General features: G+C 37.6%; 1 protein-coding gene across 1 annotated transcript; it reads right to left on the bottom strand.

Annotated features, from left to right (window-relative positions):
- Positions 1–8,657: 8,657 nt before the first annotated feature.
- On the bottom strand, positions 8,658–25,194 carry LOC128618399 (soluble guanylate cyclase 88E-like). The gene is made up of 15 exons (XM_053641975.1): positions 22,546–25,194; positions 21,315–21,455; positions 21,064–21,203; positions 19,384–19,518; positions 19,171–19,294; positions 18,210–18,389; positions 18,002–18,086; positions 17,804–17,890; positions 17,271–17,388; positions 15,926–16,055; positions 14,403–14,549; positions 11,660–11,806; positions 11,379–11,535; positions 9,073–9,182; positions 8,658–8,774 (listed from the first exon to the last, which is right to left on the bottom strand). The coding sequence occupies exons 1-15, from the start codon at positions 22,687–22,689 to the stop codon at positions 8,661–8,663; spliced, it is 1,959 nt and encodes a 652-aa protein (XP_053497950.1). The 5' UTR covers positions 22,690–25,194; the 3' UTR covers positions 8,658–8,660.
- Positions 25,195–25,906: the final 712 nt, after the last annotated feature.

Genomic DNA, 25,906 nt, shown 5'->3' with positions numbered 1-25,906 from the left:
GTCCACACGGTGTGTGACAGGGAGAACACTTTGTGAGTAACTCTGTCTTTTACATACAGTAAATACTGGGTAATTGATCACTTTCTTTTCATTTTTTTTTAAAGATAGTATTAAGAATAACAAGCTAAAAAATATCACACGGCGTGTCTTTTTATTTAAATGACTATATTCACTGAGGTTCACTAAACTGACAGCATGCTCAGAGACCACTATGTTCATGAGTTTATTGAGTAATTGTATTCAGTTTATTTTATCCTCTAGTCAGATAGACAGATAAACAGCAGCAACCGTGTGATCATAGTGTTACTGAGACATCAGCAACACTTTGATCAACATGTAGCTTTTACATCAGCGATGTTTTGATCAAATTATAACTGTGACATCAGAAACTCTTTGACCAAAATTTTATTGAGATTTCAGAAACCCTCTGACTAAAATATGATAACAACCCTTTGAGCAAAATGTAACTATGGCATCAGCAACCCTTTGATGAAAATCTGATTGTGAAATCAGTGACACATTAAACAAAATGTAACTGTGACATCAATGATCCGTAGTTCAAGATGTATCTGTGACATCAGCAACCCTTTGATCAAGATGTATCTGTGACATCAGCGACCCTCTGATCAAGATGTATCTGTGACATCAGCGACCCTTTGATCAAGATGTATCTGTGACATCAGCGACCATTAGATCAAGATATATCTGAGACATCAGTGACCCTTCGATCAAAATATATCTGAGACATCAGCGATCCTTTGATCAAAATCTATCTGAGACATCAGCGACCCTTTGATCAAAATGTAACTGTGACATCAGTGACCCTTTGATCAAAATGTAACTGTGACATCAGCGACCCTTAGATCAAGATATATCTGAGACATCAGTGACCCTTAGATCAAAATATATCTGAGACATCAGCGATCCTTTGATCAAAATATATCTGAGACATCAGCGACCCTTTGATCAAAATGTAACTGTGACATCAGCGACCCTTTGATCAAAATGTAACTGTGACATCAATGACCCTTTGATCAAAATGCAACTGTGACATCAGTGACCCTTTGATCAAAATGTAACTGTGACATCAGTGACCCTTTGATCAAAATATATCTAAGACATCAGCGACCCTTTGATCAAAATATATCTGTTACATCAATGACACTGATGTCACAGATACATTTTGATCAAAAGGTCACTGATGCAACTGTAACATCAGCATACATTTGATCAGAATGTAACTGACATCAGCAACACTTTGATCAAAATGGAACATGACGTCAGTAGCCCGTTGATTATATACATAATTGCTATTATACATAATTGACACTTTATTCAAAATGTGACTGTGACATCAGCACAAACATACACACACGCACATACATATACAAACAAACAGACAGACAAACCCTCATATGGATGCAGATTTCTGATACATGTCTATGTTTTAATTTGGAGGGGTACTCATGAATCTCCCAACTCTCAGAGTACTATTCAGTTATTCATCTTATGGTACATTATTCAGTCACTACAAGCAAAGGGAAGGTATATTGAGGAACGTAGTGAGGAATGTAATCTCAACATAGTCATTCGTCCTGGGCGATTATAGGGCTAAAGCTGTACACATTATTTTTTATGCATCTATCAAAGACGTGTCTAAAAATCAACAGCTGTCTTTTCTACAACCCCATCCACCCTCAGGCCAGCTGACTGAGACGTCTGCTTCAGCTGTTTCAGTGGAGTTTATCCAGGATCCAGCATTTCAGACGATAAAATGGAAAATAACACTATAACACCAGCCAGCCTTCCCTCCATCAATGATCACATTAACATTAACATTATCATCATTACCATCATCTTCTGCATGGTGTGCATCCTGCTGCTGGTGACCTTTTTCTATGCCTTCTGTTTTCACTGTACACTGCGGCCCTCGCCTAAGGACCGGCGTAACACAAGCGGCAGTGTGGACAGAGAGGACGCCACCTTCAGACGCACTTCCTCCAGCGTCTCTCTTGGAAATGCCGTCTGAAATGAGCTACACATCCTATCACTGATCAATATTCCCTCCCTCTGGGCCATGAATCAGCATGCCACCTATCTTAGGTAATATAATATGCAATTTAAGTTCTAGACTGCATAGCAACTAACTTGAACCATCAGCAAATTATATGGACTTGGAACTTATCTTTCCCCTTCAAGGCAAGTTATTCAAGCCAAATTATCATGTGACATTTGATACGTTTTGTTGAATCAGTAACTTCTCTACAGATTCTTAATGTTGTTCAAGTGTTTAGTCAATGTTGTACAAATTCTCAGGGTTCCCACTCCAAGTCAAATGTAAAATTCCATGACTTTCCCTGACCAAATTCTTGAATTTCCATGACCTACTGTATGAAGAATGGTACAATGTATTGACTGGGTACTGAGCAGAAAAAAAATAACTATTTTAACGCATTAAATCTGTAAGCTCGATTTCATGGTTAACAGACATTTTCAGTGCAAAACTTAGTTTCCATTGCTTAAAAAGAACACGTACTTATCTCATGACTAGCCTTTACACCTCATAAACAAAATGGTCCTAATAAAACAAAATATATTTCTTTAATGGAAATAAAATCAATTCATCTACAAGGTACCGTAAGCCATTTTAAACACATTTTTAACCCATAACACTGTGTCGCATTCAGCAAATGAGCACGCTGTAAAAAAAAAAAAAAAAGAAAAGACTGATGTGTATTTTATATATATATATATATATATATATATATATATATATATATATATATATATATATATATATATAAACATTTAACTAATACGTTTGAAAAATTTACAAACAAAATTACCTGATATTCCCTGACTTCAACCCCAAAATGATAAAATTCTATGAATGGAATAGAATTAAATTTCCATGACATTCCAGAAATTCCATGACCCGTGGGAACCCTGAATTCTGCCATATTTGTAATAATATAATGTGAATTTTCTTCTAAACACTGATCACAGGCATTCTGTACCAGACACTGGCTCACTGTTATTTATTATATTGCAGATAAGCTTTTAAATATGTAGCTTGTAATGTCCATTTCTCTGTAATAATCATATAACACTCCGTACAGGAGGTTTTGTTTTTTGTTTTTGTTTTTTGTGATTGTTGCAGCCACAAATGCTTGATATTGCTGTGGCACTTTTTTTTTTTGTGCTTTTTTTTTTGTTTGTTTGTTTTTTTGCAGAAAGCTACACGGATTTGTGAAATTGTCCAAAATTCTTTCAAAATTAAATTTAAAAAAATTTGTGATGCAACTTGTGGGTTTTTTTTTTTTTTTTTCTTGGTGTGTGCGCTTTTTTGCAAAAACTACTTTCATTGGTTGAAATTGCAGTTGCACAAAATCATTTTTGCAGTGATGTTTGTTGGTAAATGAGACCTTTTAGCTCTACTCATGTTCTTTGCACGTGAATCGAAGAGGGCTTTGGCTGAATGTGCGTTATGATGATGTCACATGATGCGTCTTGGCCCAAATCTGCAGAAAATATGCAGTAGTTTTGAAATATTGCAAGCTCCTCTGAATATTGTAGAGTTTGCTTCATTTTGTGTTAATTTCTGCGTTCGCAACATTGTGAAATCCTGGAGGGACTTCTATAATGTCAAATATAGCAAAGGAAAACTGCCATTCACCACCACGCAATGAATCTGGTTTATTTCTTAGTCGCAGGTGTCTGTTACAAGTTTTTTGCTTTTCTTATGTAAACTGTAATTTACATTTACATTAGCCAGCTAGGTCCGTAGTGTATGAATGGGTGTGTGATTGTGCCCTGCGATGGATTGGCACCCTGTCCAGGGTGTACCCCATGCTCCCTGGGATAGGCTCCAGGTTCCCCACGACCCAGTAGGATAAGCGGTATAGAAGATGGATGGATTGATGAATGGATTAGCTAGCTAGACTGTCCGAGTAGCCTACTTGTTAAGCTGAAGACTCTGACCGCTAAGGGTATCAAGTTCAGGTAAATGTTTCATTAACAAACCAACAAGGAAGCACAAAAACAACAATAATGCAAAGATGTGTGACATGTCAAAAATGTTTTGTCATTAAGAATTAAATTTAGTCATTTCATCTCGATCAAGTCCCATCTTCATTTACTTCTCATTGACATTTTCTGTTATGGCTCATCATATACTGTATGCTACTGCTTTTTGCTCAATTTATACACATCAACATAAGTAAGAGTAACTCTGATTTAAGTTATAGTTCATTTTGAATTAACAATTTATTAACAGTAAAAAAAAAAAAAAAAAAAAAAAAAAAAAAAATCCCAGATAGTCTAAAGAAAATCCTACAGCTCTTATACATAAAAGTGTAACATTAAGACAATCAAAGTTGTTGTGTGGAAAACAAAGGGAAAAAATTTGTGCTACATTAATGTGTTTAATTTACTTACGACATTTACTGTATATTACAAATCATTAACTCCAGAATACAGTGCTTCACTGGAAAGCAACTCCAATAAATCTATTCTAAGTGCCTTTACTGAGAAAGTAACACACTAAACTAAATTGATATAAATGCAGGCCAAAATCAGTGTTAGAATGAGTTAGTGTCTGTTTCAGGATATGGAACACATGGTGCTTTTCTCTGAGCAGCGAGAGTCACAGGAACCTTCCGGAGACTGCATGATGGAGTCTCGGCCATCAAAGTCTGGAGAGTCCATCTCAATGTGAGGGTCCTGGAGACCACCATCCTGCAAGGCATCTTTATAATGAGACTGAGACAGATAGACGGGCAGATAGAAAGAGAGAGAGATGAATATCTACATGGCTATAAGTAATTGATGTCTGCCCTTATAGCTCCATCACATAAGCTTTTTCCCCAAGTGAATATTTGAATAGCTGACCAATTATTTCGAAACTTCAAAAGTAGTGTGTCTGATAGTTAGATACTGACAGGGTTGTGTCCAGACACAGTCTTAATGCGTTCATTTATTCATTTATTTATTATTTAGTTGATACCTTGTTGTAGGACACACCCACATTTTCAACAGCATGATTTTTTTTGTAGCTATCTTAGTTATAACCAGGGCTGGAAATTTGGCGGGGACATGTGTATGTGTTTGTGGGGGGGGGACTGATTCCGGGGAGTGAATTTCAAGGGAGGATGGTGCTCCAGTTCAAACTGGCTACAGTTTTTCAGGAAATAATGAGCATCTTTTATCCACTCGAAAGCCTACGAAAGCGAGTTCCCTACATAAATGCAAGTTCCGCACATAGTGAGGATATTCTGCGTGTGGTTGCTCAATGTTGACTGCAGCCAATGGAAACGCTTCTCTGTGAGAGCGCATCCTCGCAGGACCAATCAGACCACCTCAGGTATGTTAACAGAATCTTAACGGAGCCAACATTTTAACAGAAACAGTTACTTTAACAGATGCGATAGTAGAAACTTTGATATAGATAAATCTGCATGCACGTACCTGAAATGATCCAAGTTCAATGCATTTCTGTACGCCCCTTATTCATCTTTTTTTCCTTTCTTAATTTATCATAGCTTGCTAAGTATTATATGCAAAGTTATGTTAGCCTACATGTTTATTACAAATAGAAACTTGGTGAATAGTTACATGGAGAGATATGTAATGTTTATAAAGTGTTTTAGTGGTCATTCATGCAGATTTATGTAGATTCTCAAGCCTCAAGTTTCTTTATTGCACTCTAATTTTTGTTGACAGTCAAAAGAAAAGCCAAGAAAGAGAGAGAAGAGTTTGAAGGGGAGAAAGACAGTCAGTTGGGCAAGATGAAAAAAAAAAACTATATTAAATTACCATCGGGTAAAAAAGCTAGGAGTGAGAGGGCAGAGGGTCGTGATATGGAAGATAAGGATGAATGAACAGTGGTAGTTTTGTGCTACACATAATTCATGAATGTTGTTCATTGACATTTCATGTTCTTGTCTTGAGGATACATGAAATAGTCATGAAATAGCACATCACATCATTATTTGCTCTTAACAAATGGTTTAAAGTGGATTATTTTGGATTGTTGTGAAACCAAGAACCAAGCCCAACCTTGCTGACAGACAGCTCCTCTACACGGCCCTCTTCCATAGACTCCTCCAGAGAGTTGCCAGATGTTTCCATTTTAATTCGGTGAGAGCGGATCGACTTCACATCCTCTTCGTCCTCACCTGTTACTGACGGGAACACCTGGAGAAAGAGTCGATACTCATCACATGACAGACCAGAAGGAAAAATAAAGTGGAATAGAAAAGAGTGAATCACCATGAACAAACTCTCATACCACCGTCTGTCTATTCAGAGGGCAGCACGGAGGACAGTAGATTGGAGGTTGTAAAGGGTTAAAATGGGACAAAGTGTGCTTTACAAAAAAACTTATTTCAAAAAACCCCAATATTTAAGGATAAGCTAAAATGAAAACATTAATAGAAGTAAATTCTATAGTGCTACAGTAGCAGTACAGCTGGTTAAAATGTAGTATTAAAATGTTTTGTTAGATTTTTGGCCATTTTATCAATTTGACGAAATTAAAAATAAATAAATAATGCTGCAATTCAGATGTTGGCTCACATATTAATGCATATTAAATATGTTAATATTAAATATAGAGTATACTATGTATTTAGTATAATACATTATATCATATATGTATATAGCTATACCAGTTCCTCTTCGTCAACTGGGGGCTCGGCGGCGGAGATGGCAGCCTTGCTGATGGTTTGAGCCTCAAACTGAGGGCAGGCGGCCTGCGCGTTCCCGTCTTTATCCCGCTTCCCCTTCAGCCAATATGTCTCAATCTCTACATTTCCCTGCAGGATAAGTGAGATTGTTAAAGCATGTAAGAGTGCGCTTTTGGGATTAGGACATGCCATGTGCTAAAAATGGCTGCAGACTTGAATGTCAAGAGAGGGGCTTTTTCAGCAACAGAGAATTAAACGATTTTAAAGATAAATACAAAGTAAAGTGCTTTGAGTGCCGAGCAAAGTGCTACATAAATGGAAGGAATTATTATTATTAAGACAATACGAAGCAATCTGCACACAGCCTCAGAGGAAAGGAACATAGAGAAACTAGAGAAAATGCTTTCATTTGTACATCCATACACACTCACAGGGTGGACTTTGTGCTGTAAAACAGAGCCAATAGCATCTTTCCGTTGGTCATTAATGAGATATAATAACAAGATGGAATTTGTCTTTAATTAGATGACCTCCAAAGGTCACTCGAGGGTTTTTTTTTTTTTTACAACCTACCGTCGCAGAAATCTGGTTGCCGCCGTTTATAGCTTCCTTTTTCTGCCCTGCCCAGGTATTTCATGTGTTCTAGCTCAAGCACACCTGATGCAACTAATGAAGCCCTTGATTAATTGTATCAGGTGTGCTTGAGACAACACTTGTTTTGCATATTCGTGCTGTTGTGAGGGATTCTATTCAGGGGGTTGACTAATTTTGAAACTGCAGAAATCATTATAAGTTGCATTTTCAGTTGAATTTGGGGAAACCACTATTTCAATTGCTTTTGTTTGATTTGTTCATTGCAAACAGCTGAAAGTCTGTAAATTTTGACAATAAACCTGATTTGCAATGGGGGGTTGAATCATTTTGATTGCAAACTGTAATTGCTGCTGCAGTCCTTGCATACTGGATATTCAGGATTATCTGGTTCCTTCCTTACTTTGTTCTGTCACATACACATGTATTTTCTGATATCTTAACACTACTTTATTACATTATGTGCTGACCTGTTCCTGATGTTTTACTAATTATCTCCCAACTGTTACAGTTTTCATACATTTTATTATGTTCTTTCTACCACATGTCATCACAGCAAACCAGTGACTACATTTCCCATCCTGCACTGCGGCCTGAAAACATGGCCACCATGGACTGCAAGTCCCACAAACACTCACATTTATTCTAATCACGCACACCTGCATCAAATTCACAGCACTCACATCCACAGTATAAAGAGACTGTTTGAACACAATGACTTTACGAAGTATCGAGTGTTATCACCGTACCAAACGTTTGAACTCTGTTCCTCGTTTTGTTTCAGGTTTCTCATTCTCGATTCTCACCTTGCCTCGTTTATGCCTGTTTGCTGATCGCCTGACCCATTGCCTGTTTTTGACCACACTATTGTCTGATAATTTGGATTTGTCTGCCTGCCTCTCTTTATTAAATGCTCTTATCTGCACTTGCATCCGTCCTAACCTCCATTACGTTAAATACGTGACACCACACGTACTCATATTTATATTTACAGAGTAAATTATTTTACATTTAGCAGACACCCTTATTCAGAGCAACTTATACTATGCATATACTGCAGAAAATACTGTGCACACACCGTACTGTAAAAATAAATCGGTACCAATAATTTAATTTCATATTTAAAGACTTATTAACTAGCCTTTCTCAGATCCTGATGGGACAGTGAATGAGTTAATCCTACAGACAAACACTCACAGACCAGGCAAGACAAATGTAGGTGGCCAGTTAGATGTATATTGTTTCCAATACCACCAACAAATAGTTATGAACATTTCCTAGATTTTTGTCTAACAGTGTATGACAACTTCTTGCGCTTCAGTTATATGGTATACATTTATATGTAAAGTTATTTATGTTACCTGGGATATGTTAGTAAGTTACTTAGGTATGCATTTCTAGCTTCACCTTAATTGTTATTGTTCCACGTCTCTCGAAGATAAAGTGACTGCCTTTCAGGTGCTCATATGTGGCACTGCTGAGCTGGATGTGCATCTCCTATAATACACATACACACACACACACACACACACACACACACACACACACAATAATCCAAGAAATGAATCAATCAATTAATCAGTTAATCCAATAATAATTGCTTGCTGCAACAAAGACGTTCAAAGATGTGAGGTACCACAGCGTGTGATATTATTTTCATTTACTACAAGTTCTATTTGACACATTTCCTACAAACATCTTTATTATATAACTTATATCCATAGCTTGTGTATCAATAACTGTATCACACCATAACACACATACACCCTCACACCCTCTATATGTCTGTGTGCACCTTTCCATTGCTTTCCATGGCAGACGCCGTGTGAACTGTATCACCATGAAGACCGTAGCGAGGCATTTTGTGACCTACGACGCCAGCGACAACCATTCCAGAGTGGATGCCTGAAAGAAGAATCGATGAGTTAAAGGTCAGAGGTCAAATACATTACATGGTGGTGGTTACAGTGGTTAAAGTGCACTGTCTGAACTTTAAAGCTTAAAGCTTAATACTGTCTCTGCATGTCTCTCTACTGTATATGTCTATATAGGATTGTTCTCTTTTAATGTAATGTTACCTGTTGAGGTGATTGATGACTGATGTTGCCTAGAGTTATAGGTATTACATGCTTTGCTATCATAAGTCATTTCGATTTGTAAAACTGTATCATTGCAATATTCGTAGTTTTAAACATCTTGCTCGATGTTTAGTTGTGGCTTTGTGTGTGTTTAATTATGAGAGATTAGGTTAGGGTTAGGTATAGGAATAACATTATTAGTGAGAGGTAATACTCAAGATAAAAGGGGTGTGTGCTTAGACATAGCACGCTCTGTTACTCTACATGTAGATACTACATGTATCTCAGGTGCATGATTGGTCATTTGGTGAAACCTTGCAGCACCGATAAATGTAACCTGGGAGGCAGGAGAGAGAGGAGAATGGATCCAAGTGCAGAGTTGGTTTAAAGTCCCTGTAAAGTGCCTTGAAATGCGTAGCATCATTTGATGTATTGATGTAATTTCCACTGAAACAGGAAGTCATGGTTGGACATATCGAGTGACTCCTCCCCCTTTTATAAATAGCCAATAGCGTTTAGGTAAGGTGATATTTATAATGTTGGGGGCGGGACTCTTTAGATTTTAGAAAGCATTTGATTGGACAGAAAAATTTGATGAGAAGCTGAAGTACAGAATGAGGTCATCAAAGTTGTTTATCTGTATCGGTGGTAGAGAGAGACTGGAAATTTTCAATGCATATAAAGTCCAAATGTGAAGTTTGTCATTGTTTTGGAGCACTCTGGTTTATAGATAATCTTAAGGCTGACATATTCATAATAAAAGCCACAAAACTTCCATTTTGGCTTCATGGGGACTTTAAGGGATTGGAAGGCAAGAGGAAACTTTAATTGAAAGTCAATTTGGTTATATTATAATCACCCAGTAAATATATTTTTATATTCCATCCCATCTTTACTTCTGAAAGACTCTCTAAGATATTCTTTTTATACCCAATCATATTACTGACCTGTTGCCAATCAACCTCCAGCTGTTTCTTTTCAGTAACACTTACATTTACAGCTTTTTGATGGCACGTCCCAACTTTTTTGAGATGCGTTGCGGCCATCAAATTAAAAATTTCCTCAGTTTAAACATTTAATATGATTTCTATGCTCTATTGTGAATAACATATGGGTTTATGAGATTTGCAAATCATTGCAATCTGTTTTTATTTACATTGTACCCAGTGTCCCAGCGTTTTTTGGAATTGGGGTTGTACAGTAACTCTCCAGTTTACAAAACTCAGTCTCGAATAATGCTTTTGTTTTTGTTTTAGATGAGCTCAGAGCTGAAATGTTCGTCAACTATTTGGTGACTTTTTGTCAAGGTTGGAAATTTGATTTGCTACGTTAAAAACTTTTAATATTCCTTACTCTGTATTAACTAGCATTTAGCATTTAACTAGCTGACCATATGCTATTCCATTATTTTGTCTACTAAATGTTTAACCTAGTTACTTAGGTTTCCAGGCAACCAAAACATGGTAAATGGTCTGCACATATGTAGCGCTTTTTTAACCTTAGTGGTTCCAAAGCGCTTTACACTGTGTCTCACTCACCCATTCACACACACACACTCACACACCAATGGTAGCAGAGCTACCATGCAAGGCGCTAACTTGCCATCAGGAGCAACTTGGGGTTCAGTGTCTTGCCCAAGGACACTTCAGCATGTGGTGTCATATGGGCCGGGAATCGAACCGCCAACCCTACGATTAGTGGCCAACCCGCTCAACCACCTGAACCACAGCCACTGAGACTGGGTATGTCCAGTGTGCTCGCTAATAAATGTATCATTTATGAATCATGAATTTACCCCTGAAATGTAAATATATAACGCTTTTTGTCTGACATCAGTGGAACCATTTGAATTCCTCACTGTCAAAATAACTCGATGAGCTTTACTGTAATGGAAACTAAACTTCTGTTGCCTGAAAATCACACTGTAATGCTGTGTGACAGATATTCATGCTGGCTCCAGTTCTTGTGAATATGATTCAACTTGACATTTAAAACCACAAAAAAATATCAGGAGACCACACACCCACTCGGATCTGAATGTTGTTTCCATTAGACGGGTCTTTGAGATGGTCAATGGAGCGCACCATGTCCAAGGCCATGTCACAGATGTTATGGGCGTGGTACTTAGTCTTCTCTGGAGCTCCTGCTACAACCATATAGGCATCTCCTATAGTTTCAACCTGGAACACACACACACACACATACATACAGAAGCTCATGGGTTTATCATTAGTGAACTAATATAAGCCCACACACACACATACTGTGCACGTAGACACGTGAATGCCACTTTAAATAACTCACCTTGAAGACTCTGTGTTTCTCGCTCAGTGTGTCGAACAGTGTGTACATGGTGTTGAGCATAGACACCACCTGCATGGGAGTGATGTGGCTGCAGATGCGTGTGAAGCCCACCACATCGCTAAACAGGATGGTCACATCTGGGAACACCTTGGATACACATTCACATATAACACTGAGCTTAATTAAGATCAAAACGTTATAGAACTTCAAATATGCACAAAGCGAGCTCCATGAAGACATGGTTTGGCACGTTTGGAGTGGAAGAACTCAAGTGTCCTGAACAGAGCCCTGACCTCAACCCCATTGAACACCTTTAGGATGAACTGGAACACCGACTGCCCCTCAGGTCTCCTCACCTGACATCAGTACCTGATCTCACTAACGCTCTAGAAACTGAATGATCACAAATCTTCGCAGCCACGCTCCAAAATCTAGTGGAAAGACTTGGCAGAAGAGTGGAGGTTATTATAACAGCATCTGGAATACATCTGGAATGGGATGTTTAAGAAACACATATGGCTGTGATGGCCAAGTGACCACAAACCTTTGGACAGAAGTATAATCTGTAAAATATAATAGTCTCTCTTGAATGCCTGATGAATTTCTTGCCCTGCCATTTGGTTATGTAGTTCAGTTATTTCTTTTCCATCAACAGCTGCAATCAAGGTTCTGTCTTTGGGTCCAATTTAATGTATTTATTGTATATGCTCTCTCTTGGATCTATCTTACTGGTGGTTCCTACCACCACTATATGGACTATATGTAGCTGTGTGTTACCCTAAAACCTTGTGAAAATTGCCCCGTTTTGAATTCTAAAAAGCAATATTAGACAATATTTACTAAAACAATATATATTTAAAAGCATTATCTTTTAAATATAGAATTAAGTTAGCTGTTAATACCAAAATGATCACAATCTAAAAATCTGTCATTAAATAAATATGATATCCATGACAGAAATATATAACCATGAATACAATATGATTAACTAAAAGATACTAAAAATGTTTCCAGCAATGTAATCGATTTAGTCCTAGTGCTAGCAGCATAAAACAAAAACAACAACAACAATTTAAAAACAACAACAACGACGACGAACTACTCACCATTACCACATATAAACTACTAGACTAAAACAGTGCCTATATTATGGAGAAAATTCGAACTAGATGCAGTTTTGCTCAGAGCCAAAGAGGCCAGTGAGTAGGGCACTTTAGTTACTGTAATTGGAGTGAGAGGGTAGCTAATATAAGCAGATGGCTAATTCTGATTGGTACGTTGGTGTCTGTACGAAATGTAGTTTCGAACAGAAGAAAAAAGCAGAAACTAATTTTGGAAATTTAGAAATCTCTTAACTGAAAAAGCCTGAAAAAAAATGCAGTAACCGAACAGTATGACGCTGAATATGAAAATGAGTTGGCAGGATGCCGTGAATTCCTCCTCTCAGCTTGCACAACAAACACTGCTCTCATTTCGTTTTACTTTCGAGTTCACTCCATGTGCTTTTGCTTATGTTTTGCTTTTCCTGTGTTTTTATTCTAATGTTAGCTCCGCCCCTGTCCTGTCATTGGTCTGTGACCTCATTTGATTGAAGCCTTTACTTCTATGCATACCTTTTTACCATTTCATTGCCTCAATGCAAAGTCGAATTATTCATTCTTGCTATTTGCATTCTTCTATCGTTTAGTTCCGAGCCTGTTTTACCGTGTATGTGCAAGTTTGGGGATTTCACATCTTTTGCATTGCCTCTAATAAATACCACGCTGAGATTACACACTTGCATCTTGCTGTATCTAATTGCATGTTACACAGTTACAGTGGTGCTTGAAAGTTTGTGAACCCTTTAGAATTTTATATATTTTTGCCTAAATATGACCTAAAACATCATCATTTTCACACAAGTCCTAAAAGTAGACTAAGTGACCCCAATTAAACAAATGAGACTAAAATATTATACTTGGTCATTTATTTACTGAGGAAAATTTTTACAATATTACATATCTGTGAGTGGAAAAAGTATGTGAACCTCTAGGATTAGCAGTTAATTTGAAGGTGAAGTTAGAGTCAGGTGTTTTCAATCAATGAGATGACGATCAGGTGTGAGTGAGTGAGCGCCCGGTTTTATTTAAAGAACAGGGATCTATCAAAGTCTGATCTTCACAACCGCTGTTTGTGGAAGTGTACCATGGCATGAATAAAAGAGATTCCTGAGGACCTCAGAAAAAGAGTTGTAAAAAACCACCTCTAAAGAGTTTGGACTCCACCAATCCACAGTCAGACAGATTGTGTAATAATGGAGGAAATTCAAGACCATTGTTACCCTCCCCTGGACTGACCAAGTATATAATACTTTTTGTCTCATTTGTTTAATTGGGTTCTCTTGATCTACTTTTAGGACTTGTGTGAAAATCTGATGATGTTTTAGGTCATATTTATACAGAAATATAGAAAATTCACAAACTTTCAAGCACCACAGTATATCTTGAACCTCTTCTGCCTTGTCTATACAACTAAAAGACTGTGTTAAAGCTTATACTTTTTTATTTTATAATGTCATCTCCTACAAATGACTTTTCTAAATGCAGTTTTCCTATATGTTGGTTCTCTGTTATTCGTTGTGTTATTCTGTACTGTATTTTTAACCAACACTCTCTAAATGTGTTTTATATAAATAAAGGTAAATCTTCTTCACTTGGCTGTGAGACAGCACAGAGACACTGGGGAGGTAAGAGTGTCTTCTGACCTCGCACGTGTTCACTGCAGGCTCTCCCTTGCGCAGCCTCTTAGCCACAGGTTTGGGAATCATCCTGTACAGCAAGTCGTCCGTCTTCTTCATCTCATAATCCAACATCTTCATGCTCTCCTCCAGCTTGCTCGATTTCTTCTGCTCCTGTAAGGGAAAAAGAGGAGGGCGCAAACATGAACACAATGCACCGCTGACCTTTTATCAGACTCTTATATAATATATATATATATATATATATATATATATATATATATATATATATATATATATATATATAATATACTGATGTCAAATCAACAATCCCACTGAACAATGTGCATGTAAACACTTGTTGCACTTAAACATGCCTCAAGTACATACAGTATGTACACATACATATATGTGTGTGTGTGTGTGTGTATATATATATATATATATATATATATATATATAAAATGTATATAGAATTTGCGCTTATGTCTATACATATTTATACATCCTGTATATACTCTTTATATATCCCTGTATTGTTCTCCTTACTATCTCTTAACTCTTTCTTTTCTTTTTGTCTTTTTTTGGCTGCTGCTGTGACACCCTAATTTCTCCATCTGGGGATTAATAAAGTATTATCTTATCTTATCTTATTTTAATGCAAATGTTTGCAGATAGATTTTTAGATAGACTCTTAATAAGCTTGATGAAAGAGTGGATAAGCAGAAATGAGATGATAAATTAAAATATTCTCTATAAATTTATCAAATCCAGAAGAACATCCAATATATGTCAATATATTTTGCAGAGCACAATAATTTTTTTTTTTTAATTATTGTTTTGTTTTGTTTTTTTATTGCAGAACATGGTCATTGTACATGACAAAAAAATTACAAAAAAAAGAGGAGAAAACAAACAAACAAACAAATAAATAAATGGTGGGAGGAGGGAGGAGGGTGGTGCAAGCTATTAGCACACATCGAAGATACCAACTACTGCCTCTTTTGGGTGACTTTAAATATTCTCATTTGCTCTATTGAGATATTATATTCGAGAGTTTCTCAATAAAATGAGGCCATGCCTTAATTGTTCTGGGTTTAGCTTTATTAATTCTCGCTGTTGAGCGTTCTAGCAGTGCAATATTATTGAGTTCTAAGAGCCACATTTTGTCTGCCGGTTTGTATCAAATTTTAAATATTACCTTCTTGGCAGCAGTTAGTGCAGTGTGAAAGATCATACGTTGCATTAGCATTAGCATTCGCATTAGGGTCAGCATTATCATTTAACAAACAAAGACTGGGATGTCCAACAATAACTCTGACGCATAACTGACGGAATTAAGAAAACCTCATTCCAAAATTTTGCTAATGAGTTGGGAGTCATAGAACATGTGCATACACATATACGTGAACAAAAGGAGAAGACAAACGCTTCAATCTGCGCAGCACATATAGTAGTGTGAGTTTGTAGTGTATGACTTGGGAGTACAATTCATGGTTGTTCCTCTGGCAACATGTACAGTACAAGCTCTCACACACACTTTCAGGTACCTGTATGAGAGCCCGTTTTAGCTCTTCAGATTGCTGGGTTCCTGCCAACACCAGGTCTCTACTGGAGTCGTGCATGCTCAGGTCATTAATGTAGAGTCCAGTCTTAAACATAGCACTCAGACTCTCCATTCTACAGAAAAAAAAGACACACGCATGCACAAACACAAACATGTACACGTGTCAAATTAGACTCATGCATTAATTCCTCAATCAGCTTAGAGGAGAAAATGGCTACGTTTATATGCACATGAATATTCTGATATGAATCTGAATTTAGCAATATTCTAATTAGTACTGTCATGTAAACTCCGTGATCCGATTGCCCGATTAGGATTAAGACAAATTGTGATTCCCCAAATTGTGATTCCCACCCCTGGAATGTGCCTGTTTTAATCGGAAATGTGTTGTATGTAAACACCTTATTAAGTAAATCTACTGAAAGGAGATATACGTGCATGCTCAGTCTGAAAGGAATTGTGGGTGCTAACAGCTGTAGGCTAGGTATTTAGGAATGGCAACTCAGGCATACTTACAACGACCATGTATACAGGAATATTCCGATGCCTGTACGCATATAAACATTGTATTCGGAATATGGCTGCAACCCAAATATAGATCTCAAACAGAATTTGATGTGCATGTAAACGTAGTCGGTGTTACAGTGCGTCTTATCCTACGTAAATAATAAAGACTGAATTATGACTCAGGAGACTAATAAATTAAATTATGCTTCAGTTGTTTTTGTGAGTCATGACATTATCCAGTATATTAAAATATACCAACCCCCCCCCCCCCCCCCAAATAGATTTCACAAAAACAATGTGGAAAAGTTTTTTTTTTTATTATTATTATTATTATTATTATTATTATTTGCTTAATCTCTCTGCAAAGATCATGTAGGATAAGGATCCAGTTTAACCATCAGTCTGCTTAAAGATGTCTAAAAACTTGCAAGCTACTGTATTTCTTCAGATAGTAAATGTCATGCTTTGCTCTAGTTTGTGGATTGCTCCATGCCAGGGTGAAACAGACATAAGCCTAATCAATTCAGTTTGGAATCAGATACTGACTCTTAAAAAATGTCTGTGCAGTCAGAGTGAAATGTTTAAGTGCAATCTTCTGAAATACATTTCAGTTCAGGAATCTATCCAGTGCACTCTTCTATACTGCATATAACAATCTGTAGTAGATTAGTAGAAAATAAATTAGACATTAAAGTTTTTAGAATGAACCTATTCTTGAACCCAGCACCTTACTTTCCTTTAATTTATCACCTTTCTGTGTGTGTGTGCGTGTGTGTGTGTGTACGTGTGTGTGTGTGTGCGCGTGTGTGTCCGCATCTTACACAGGTGTTCCCAGGAAGATGATGGATTCCCACTCAGGCATGTATCTCATCTGACCTTTCAGTTTGAGGCAGCGGCTGCCATCGCCCCAGCTCTCCATGGCGTTGGCACTATTTCCATCTAACAAAACACACACACACACACACACACACACAGCACATCATTCAAACACTGCCATGGCAAAGCAGAACCAAAGACAAAGACGACACCAAAGAGTGGCTTCTTTAAGCAATTTCTTTTTCTGTTTTTGCCCACTAACATAAATACAATCAAAGAAACATTAGAGTAATGAATCAGCTGCTGTGAAATAAAAGACTACAATCGTAAACATTCAAAATGAGCACTTTCTTACTTCCAATTTAATCACCGCAAAAGATTTCAAGAGAGATAAATTATTATGTGTTCATGCTAAGAAAACAATCTGCACAATAGAGATTTATTTTTTCCCGAATGTTATAATTAGGGGTGTGTGTGTGTGTGTGTGTGTGTGTGTGTGTGTGTGTGTGTGTGAGTGAGTGAGAGAGAGATGTCTGACCTTTGTAGTCATCTCCAATGATGGACTGGAAGGCCATGAGCTCCACATCTACATCAGCAGAGCGATTAGCATTCTCGTAATCAGAGTCTGTGATGAACAGACAAAACGATGGATTCAGCACTGATGCTGCTCTTTTTAAAATCTCAACTGTAAAACTTTAATGAATCTTGTGCAGTGGTTAAATAGGACCTTCCTTACTCTGGACTCTATTATGAAGGTTTCGTTCCCTCTTGACAGGCTCCTTAGACATGATTTCAAACAGGTTGTTGGGATGGGAAATGATCTGGAGAGAAGAACTAGACATCAGGCTCATCTTCTGTAAATTTCTCTGTATAGTGAATGGTGTGTAAGGGTTGTGCCAGAGGTTTAAACTTTCTGCTATAGGTTAGAGGAGGTTAGGGCTGACTATGGGAGGTTCATGTCTAATCAGCAGCACTATTATGATAGCTAGAGACGATTTATACACCATGTTCCAGGTGAACTCCACCAGGGGGCGTGCCAGTAGGAAAGCATCGTTAATCTTCTTCCCATCCAGATCAGGAAAGACAGTGGCCAAACCAGAGCCAACATTGTGCACCACCATGTCCTATTGATGACAATAAACATCGTTATGTAAAGAGAAGAGAAGAGAAGAGAAGAGAAGAGAAGAGAAGAGAAGAGAAAGTAATAAGAAAAAATAAAGGGAAGATATGGGAAGACAAATTGAGAAGAGATGAGAAGAAAAGACAAAAGTAAAGTAGAGAAAAGAGAAGGAACTATAAGAGAGAAGAGAAGACAATGAGTAAAAGAGAAGAGAAGAGAAAAAAGATACAATAAGAAGAAAAGATAAAGAGAAGTGACAGGAAAACAACATGAGAAGAGTTGAGAAGAAAAGAAAAACTAGAGACAAAGAGAAGGGACAAGAAGAGAAAAGACAATGAGTAGAAATGAGGAGAAGAGAAGAGAGTAAATGAAGAGATTTAGAAGAGAAATAGAAGGGAAGAGAGGAGAGGAGTAGAAATGAAGAGACATAGAAGAGAACAGAAGAGAAAAGAGAAGAGGAGAGAAGAGGTGGGAAAAGGAGAGGAGAGGAGAGGTGGGAAAAGGAGAGGAGAGGTGGGAAAAGGAGAGGAAAGGAGAGGAGAGGAGGGGAGAAGAGAGGAGGGGAGAGGAGAGGAGAGGAGGGGAGAGGAGAGGAGGGGAGAGGTGGGAAGAGGAGAGGAGAGGAGAGAAGGGGAGGGGAGAAGAGAGGAGAGGAGGGGAGAGGAAAGGAGGGGAGGTGAGGGGAGAGGAGAGGAGAGGAGGGAAAAGGAGAGGAAAGAAGAGGAGAGGAGAGGAGAGGAGGAGAGGAGGGGAGGGGAGGGGAGAGGAGAGGAGAGAAGTCCTACCTGTCTGAACACAATGTTGAAGGGAAACACCTCAAAGAAAAAGTCACTCGTGATCGGCAGAATCTCCTGCTCCTCTTCATCCTCTTTCTGAATGTAGCGATACGCAGAGTTATCAAAGTTCAATCTGAAAACAAATGTAAAGAAAAGGTCAAGAGGAGTGCAGGAGCTCCAGCATGCTGCTGGATGATGTAGTGAATGTGGATGAGCTCCTACCTCATAGTGACATGAGAATAATCTCCCACCAGCTGCTCAGAAAGAACCTCCACGTGGATGTCTGTGTCGTAGAACTGTTTCCCCATCTGCCTCAGCTGACCCATAGCATAGTGCAGGTACCCTTTACGCTTGCTCCTGCAGCCCGTCAAGCAAAACACACACACACACACACACACACACACACACACACACACACACACACACACACTTAACATTCACTACAGCACTAACATTATCAATGCTTTTAGTTTTTTTTTCTTATTTGGTCAATTTTCTGTCAAATAAGCTTGTACAGTACATGAATATACTGTATTATGAAACTGGAATTAATTTGCATCCCAAATTACTGTAATTAAATAGGTCTAGTATGATTGTTTTGTTTGTTTATTATTACAAAACAAATTTAAATAAAGAAAAATAGCTTTTTATTTTATTTTTGTTTTCCTTGGCAAAACTATTAGGAAATTATTATTTTCATGTAAAAAAAAAATTGACTTCGATTTGTTTCAGCACACGGAGCCTAGAACTCAAACATTCATGAATTAAAATACTGAGTGAAAAGAGCTGACCTGGAAGTACAAGTAGGCCATTCTACAGTTAATATTTCCTCTAGTTAATATACTGTATGTACTCTGGAACTTTATTGTGTTTTCATATAATTCTTTTTTTTTTTTTTAAGTCAAAAATCCAGCAGGTATTTTTTTTTTTTTTAAACCCTCATCCTCTTGCTATTTTGTAAAAACACATAGTAATTTGTGACTCATTAGCAGTACATCCAGCACTAAGAAGATTTTTTAATTCGACCCTCTTATAGTTGCTGGCTATCCTATAATTGCTGGTACACATCTGGATAATTCAAAATGGTTTATTAAGTTTAGACCCAAAATGCATCTTAAATGATGGAAAAACAACAAAAAAGAAACATGAGAGTTTTTTTTTTTTTTTAAATTTATACACTCCTGCCCAAAAAAAAAAATGGGCCAAGCACAAAATGGCAAAATATTAAGCTTCTAATTTTCTGAACAACAAATCATTGACCCGAAAATTATCATGAATTAAACTTGCTCAGCTTTTTACTTTATTTTATTAATTTATTTATGTTTTAATTTATGTTTATTTAATTTTTTTTTTTTTACACTCAGATATGTGTTGGTTAGAATTTTACATCAAACCTTTTAATTATTACCATGATTTCACCTTTGCATATAGGAAAACTTGACCAGTTATAAGTGAATTTCCCTGGTAGGTGAATTTCCCAAGCAGGTAAATAATGTAATATAAAAACTCAATAATAAATTCTATAGATCTGATAATTGTGTATTGTGATGTTTATCCCTGTATCAAAATAAAGAATCACAGACTAGGCTTTACAGACCCCACTTTGAGAACCACTGCAAAAAAGTACCAAGTTCCAAGATTATGTCTTCAGAATTATACAAATCTAAAAATCTGACTTGGTATTACAATGAATTTACCGTATTGCCCTCATTTACAGTAAGACACTGAAGCAAGCCTAGCTCTCATACCTCTTTCAGCAGTACAAGCTCAATTGTCTAAAAACAGCATAGATCTCACTGCTGAAACCTACACAGGATATAAATTAACCATACTCAGAGTTACTCCTGATTTTTGATTGCTGCTTTAACCCTTGACGAGTCCTCGCGAACGCTTCTCTCCCACCTGTAGTGCAGTGTGACGCCGGTAGCAGACTCCTCCTGGCAGAAGAAGGTGGGTGGCTGCACTTTAGGATAACTGAAGCGCAGATACTCATGCAGGTTATCCAGACCATTAACAAAGTCACGCACATGACGACCCAACACCTGGCACACACACACATTTGCATGAAGCACAATTAACATACAATTGCATTATAAATTACGTACACAAAGTGAAGCCAGAGGAATCGCTGCCAATAAATGACCAATACTTACCTTGAGAATACGGTCATAACCATACTTCCCAACAAAGCCCAGAAAGTAAACGCCCCAGGAGTTCATCAGCTCATTATAGGGAGTGCCCGTGACACCACTTGCTGCTTTGGCTATGCGTGGGATTACACTTTCGCTGTAGACCTACACACAGATGGTTTTAATGGTAACACTTTGCATGGGCTTCCATTAACTGGCATCATTTAACATATTAGTTAACATGAACAACATCAAGTAAGGAATAAAACACTTAGAGGTATGCTGTTACAGGGAAACAAATCAACAAAGGAGTGTTGTGTGTGAGATCCGACACGAAGCAGTTTCATTTTTACAAACAGTACGTCCTAAAGTGTTTCATTTCACACAATTACAATTTTTTTCATTTTATTAAAGAACAAAATGTCATACTTTTTATGTGTTTATATATACACAGTTGGTCCATCACCAGTCTCTCTCAAAGTTAATAAGACAAAAATTACATCTTGTATCTCATGATACAGAGAAACGACAAAGCCCTCCATTTTGTAGACTTTCATATGTCCGAAATCTTAAAGTTACAGCTTTACCTCTGACGGTTACAGAGCACTGTTTGTGTTAGTTTGGTTTTCGAAATATTAAAAGAATATAATTATGTGGAAGTGATGTGATAATAATTTTAAAAAAGTCTAAGAAAGAACAAACTATGTCTGTACTACACAAATAACTAAAAACAAATGATACAAAATGTGGCTAGATTTTTGGTTTGGTTTTTAAGCTGAGAAGAGTTTAATGCATGGACTGTGATGTCACTCTTTATCATGCATTTGCAATGAAATATAGCCATTATAATCTCTCAGAACACAAAAACAAATATAAATGATATAAGTTTAATTCCTATTCTTTTGTCACTGTGCTAGTTTTATTGAGGCCTATGGAAATTCATATATTTAAAAAGAAAAACAAAACAAAACAAAACAAAAAAAAAAACGCTGCACCACATGGGTTCTTGAGAGATGATTAGTTATCCATCACGGATTAGTCCTACCCACGTTTGTACAGGTGGTCATTAAATCCTAATTACACCTCTCAAGTAGTAAACAAAGACCTTGCTTTGGTAAAATGTCATTGTTGGTATTGATGTAATGGACTATGTTGTAATGTGGTGATATGTTTTTAACCATTTTAGCCATTCAGTCACCATTTCTGTAATATTATAGTGTATATGTAAAAGGATTTTAAAGATGCAATCTCTCACCTGATGTGTGACAAAGGAGTGGAGTCTGACGTCTGCCCTCTCCCTCACCAGCTTCCACACATCATCTCCATACGACTCTTTGATGAAGTCGTGCAGACTCTCACACAGCAGGCCGTACATGCTGACTGCATATGAAATACACATTATACAAATTCAGAACCTTGGGTCCTTGGTTAGATGATACAAATAATCATACCCATTTTTAGAGTGGAAAAATTACTCACACTCACAGCTGTAAAGCCTTGCTCACACTTTCTTCAGACACTCAGATGAAGAAAAGCTTGCCAAGAAATCTCAAGCACCTGTGGAGAAATGTTAGCGATGCTCAAAGGAGGTCCATCAGAAGAAACATAGTTTGTCCTGAGCAAGGAACCTTTCCTTGTCCTTCCAACTATATTAATTTAACACATAATGGACAAAACCTTAATATTAAATTAACAATCTTCTTGCGTACAGTATAAACTGGCCTGAATGCTTGTCTCAAGTTACCCAGACTCCTTCTAACACAACAGTGCTGTTGAGAATCTGTCAGGTGGGACAGGACTCATTTTTTTAAAGCTGGCCCACTTATGTGCACTCTTGAGTGGGAGAGCTTAGTCATTGTTCGGATGTCAACGGGTGCTGACATGACGGGATGTCTGCCAGGTGCAGCTTGGTGCAGGTCAGCTCTCAATCACACATGTTTTTCCGCTCAAGTGCTTGTTCACTGATGAGTCTGAGAGATATGGGTAGAGTTGGCTACTGAGAAACCACCGAGCAATATAGAGTTTTAGTTATAGACTCCAGTGCAAATGTGTGATGGTAATGTTGTAGCCTACATTCATTTCCTGTACATTTTTACACTTGATACAAAGCAACATGGTGTGAGGGAGTTTGCACTCCATGTCAATCAAATCTTTGCCAAGAAATAATAATAATAATAAAACTGAATAAAGTGCCATCTAATTTTCTAAAGGTATCATGATTTGTCCCTCTGAGGAAACCCTTGACAGTGTAGAACCCTACAACCTAGCCTTTTTATTTCAGAACAGTTCCCAAATAGAACCTATTTAGAGAGCTACAACCCTTAACCAGCCCAAAAAAAAAAACCTGTGAAAAACCCTTATGCCTAAGAGAGTAGAAGCCCATGGCTGGAGAAAATATCCCATCTAGCTCCCAAAGGGTTCTTTGGTTTGTTCCTCTGAGGAAACCCATTAAGGTACAATGTAGAATCCTATAACAGAGGGACCTTTAGAAAAGTTCCCAAATAACTCTGTAAAAGAAACATTAAAGCTTCTATGGCATACTCTATAACAGAAAGTTTCCCTTTTCAGAAAACCTTCAGAATAGAATCCCATTAGAGAGCTATAACCCTTAACCATTCAAAGAAACTATGAACAGCCCTTATTTGTAAAAACCCACAGCTAGAGAAAAAGGTTCCGTCTAGCTCCTTAAAGGGTTCTTGAGTTTGCCTCTGTGATCATTCAAGGTTCTATGTAGAACCTTAGAGCATAATGTTTCCTCTTTGAGAAAAGTTCCCAAATAGAACCCCTATAGACAGCCAGACGCCAATGACTCTTTAATGTTAGAATGCATTAACCAAAACACAGACACAAATGCATAAAGTAGGTCAAAATGGCCCATATTGGATTCAGTGGTTTTCTGCAACAAAACCAAAAAAAAAAAAAAAAAAAATAGGCGTCCTATTAATCACATTATTTTTTTTAAATGAATGATTTATCAAACATGTTTATTTGTTCACTTTTCCAGTACATATACAGTTAAAAAAAAAAAAAAAAAAAGATCAAATGTATTTGTATTCAAATGCATTTGAACTTTTTCTGAGCTAACTCTGACCTCTGAGCTGTAATGCTGCAGTACTACATACATACATACATACATACACCAGCCATAACATCAAAACCACTGAGAGGTGAAGTGAATAACTGATTATTTCGTTACAATAGCACCTGTCAAGTGGTGGGATACATTAGGCAGCAAGTGAAAAATTAGTTCTCGAAGTTGGTGTGTTGGAGGCAGGAAAAATGGACGAGGAAAAAAAAATGGGCAATGGGTACAGTTTAAAACGACTTTGACAAGGGCCAAACTGTTATGGCGAGATGACTGGGTCAGAGCATCTCCAAAATGGCAGGTCTTATTGGGTGTATCCAATGATTAGTGCCCATCAAAAGTGGTACAATGAAGGACAACCAGTGAACTAGCAACAGGGTATTGAGCACTCAAGGCTCATTCATGCATGAGGAGCGATGTAAAAGATGTTTTCTTGTACATCATATGGATGGCCGGGTGCGTGTGCGTTACTTACGGGACCTGGGGAAAAGATGGCACCAGGATGCACTACGGGAACAAGACAAGCCGGCTGAGGTAGTGGGATGCTCTGGGCAGTGTTCTGCTGGGAAACCTTAGCATTCACGTGTAGGTTACTTTTACACACACCACTTGCCAAACATTGTTTCAGACCAAGTACATCCCTTCATTGCGTCAGTATTCCTCTTTTATATACATATATAATTTCATAATATAATTTCATTGTTAAATACAGAATTTGTAGACAACATTTACCTGACAGGATCCCAGAGCGGTGTAAGTCTGTACTTGCTGTGATTTGTCACAACAGTTTGTTGAGCAATCCATAGAGTTTTAAGGGGATTTAACCAAACCAAATGGGGATTTGCTGCTCTTGCTGATTGCAGGGTATCCACAAGGCCCTTAATGCTCAGTTGTATAAATGTAAGTCACCCTGGATAAGGGTGTCTGCCAAAAGCAATAAATGTAATTTTTTGTCCTTCTGAATAAACCCTTAAATGTTCTATGTTAAACCAGATAAAAGAGGTTTTCCTTTTTATTAAAGGTCACAGAACCCACTTAGAGAGCTGGAACCCTAACCCACCCAAAGCACATTTGAACAACCCATATATTTAAGAGTGCAGAAGCCCACAACTGGAGGGAAAAAAAAAAAGTTTTCATCTAGTTTTCCAATGGGGTCTTACAAAAAAGGTAGAACGTCATTAGACAGCTATAACCATTGTATCTAAACATCAAAACAATCTTTGAGGAACCCACTGGGGAATCCTCTGGAGTTCCTAGGTATGTCCCTGCAAAGTGGTCATGGCCTTACATACTTTCTCTTGCACCCACAGTTAGATAGATAAATTCACACACACAAATGAGAACTTTTAACTGACACACAGGTACATCTAGATCAAATTCAGGTCAAGCTGTGACTGTGACTGGACAGACTCAAGAGTCCACACACACACACACACACAAATGCACACAGCTTTGGACAGCCTAATGGGTATGTACACACACACACACACACACACACACACGTAAAGCAGGGATCAGGTTTTTATTATGG

This window comes from Ictalurus furcatus, chromosome 14, assembly GCF_023375685.1.
Source record: "Ictalurus furcatus strain D&B chromosome 14, Billie_1.0, whole genome shotgun sequence".
Classification (NCBI taxonomy): Eukaryota; Metazoa; Chordata; class Actinopteri; order Siluriformes; family Ictaluridae; genus Ictalurus; species Ictalurus furcatus.
This window is presented reverse-complemented; position numbering and strand designations above follow the sequence as displayed.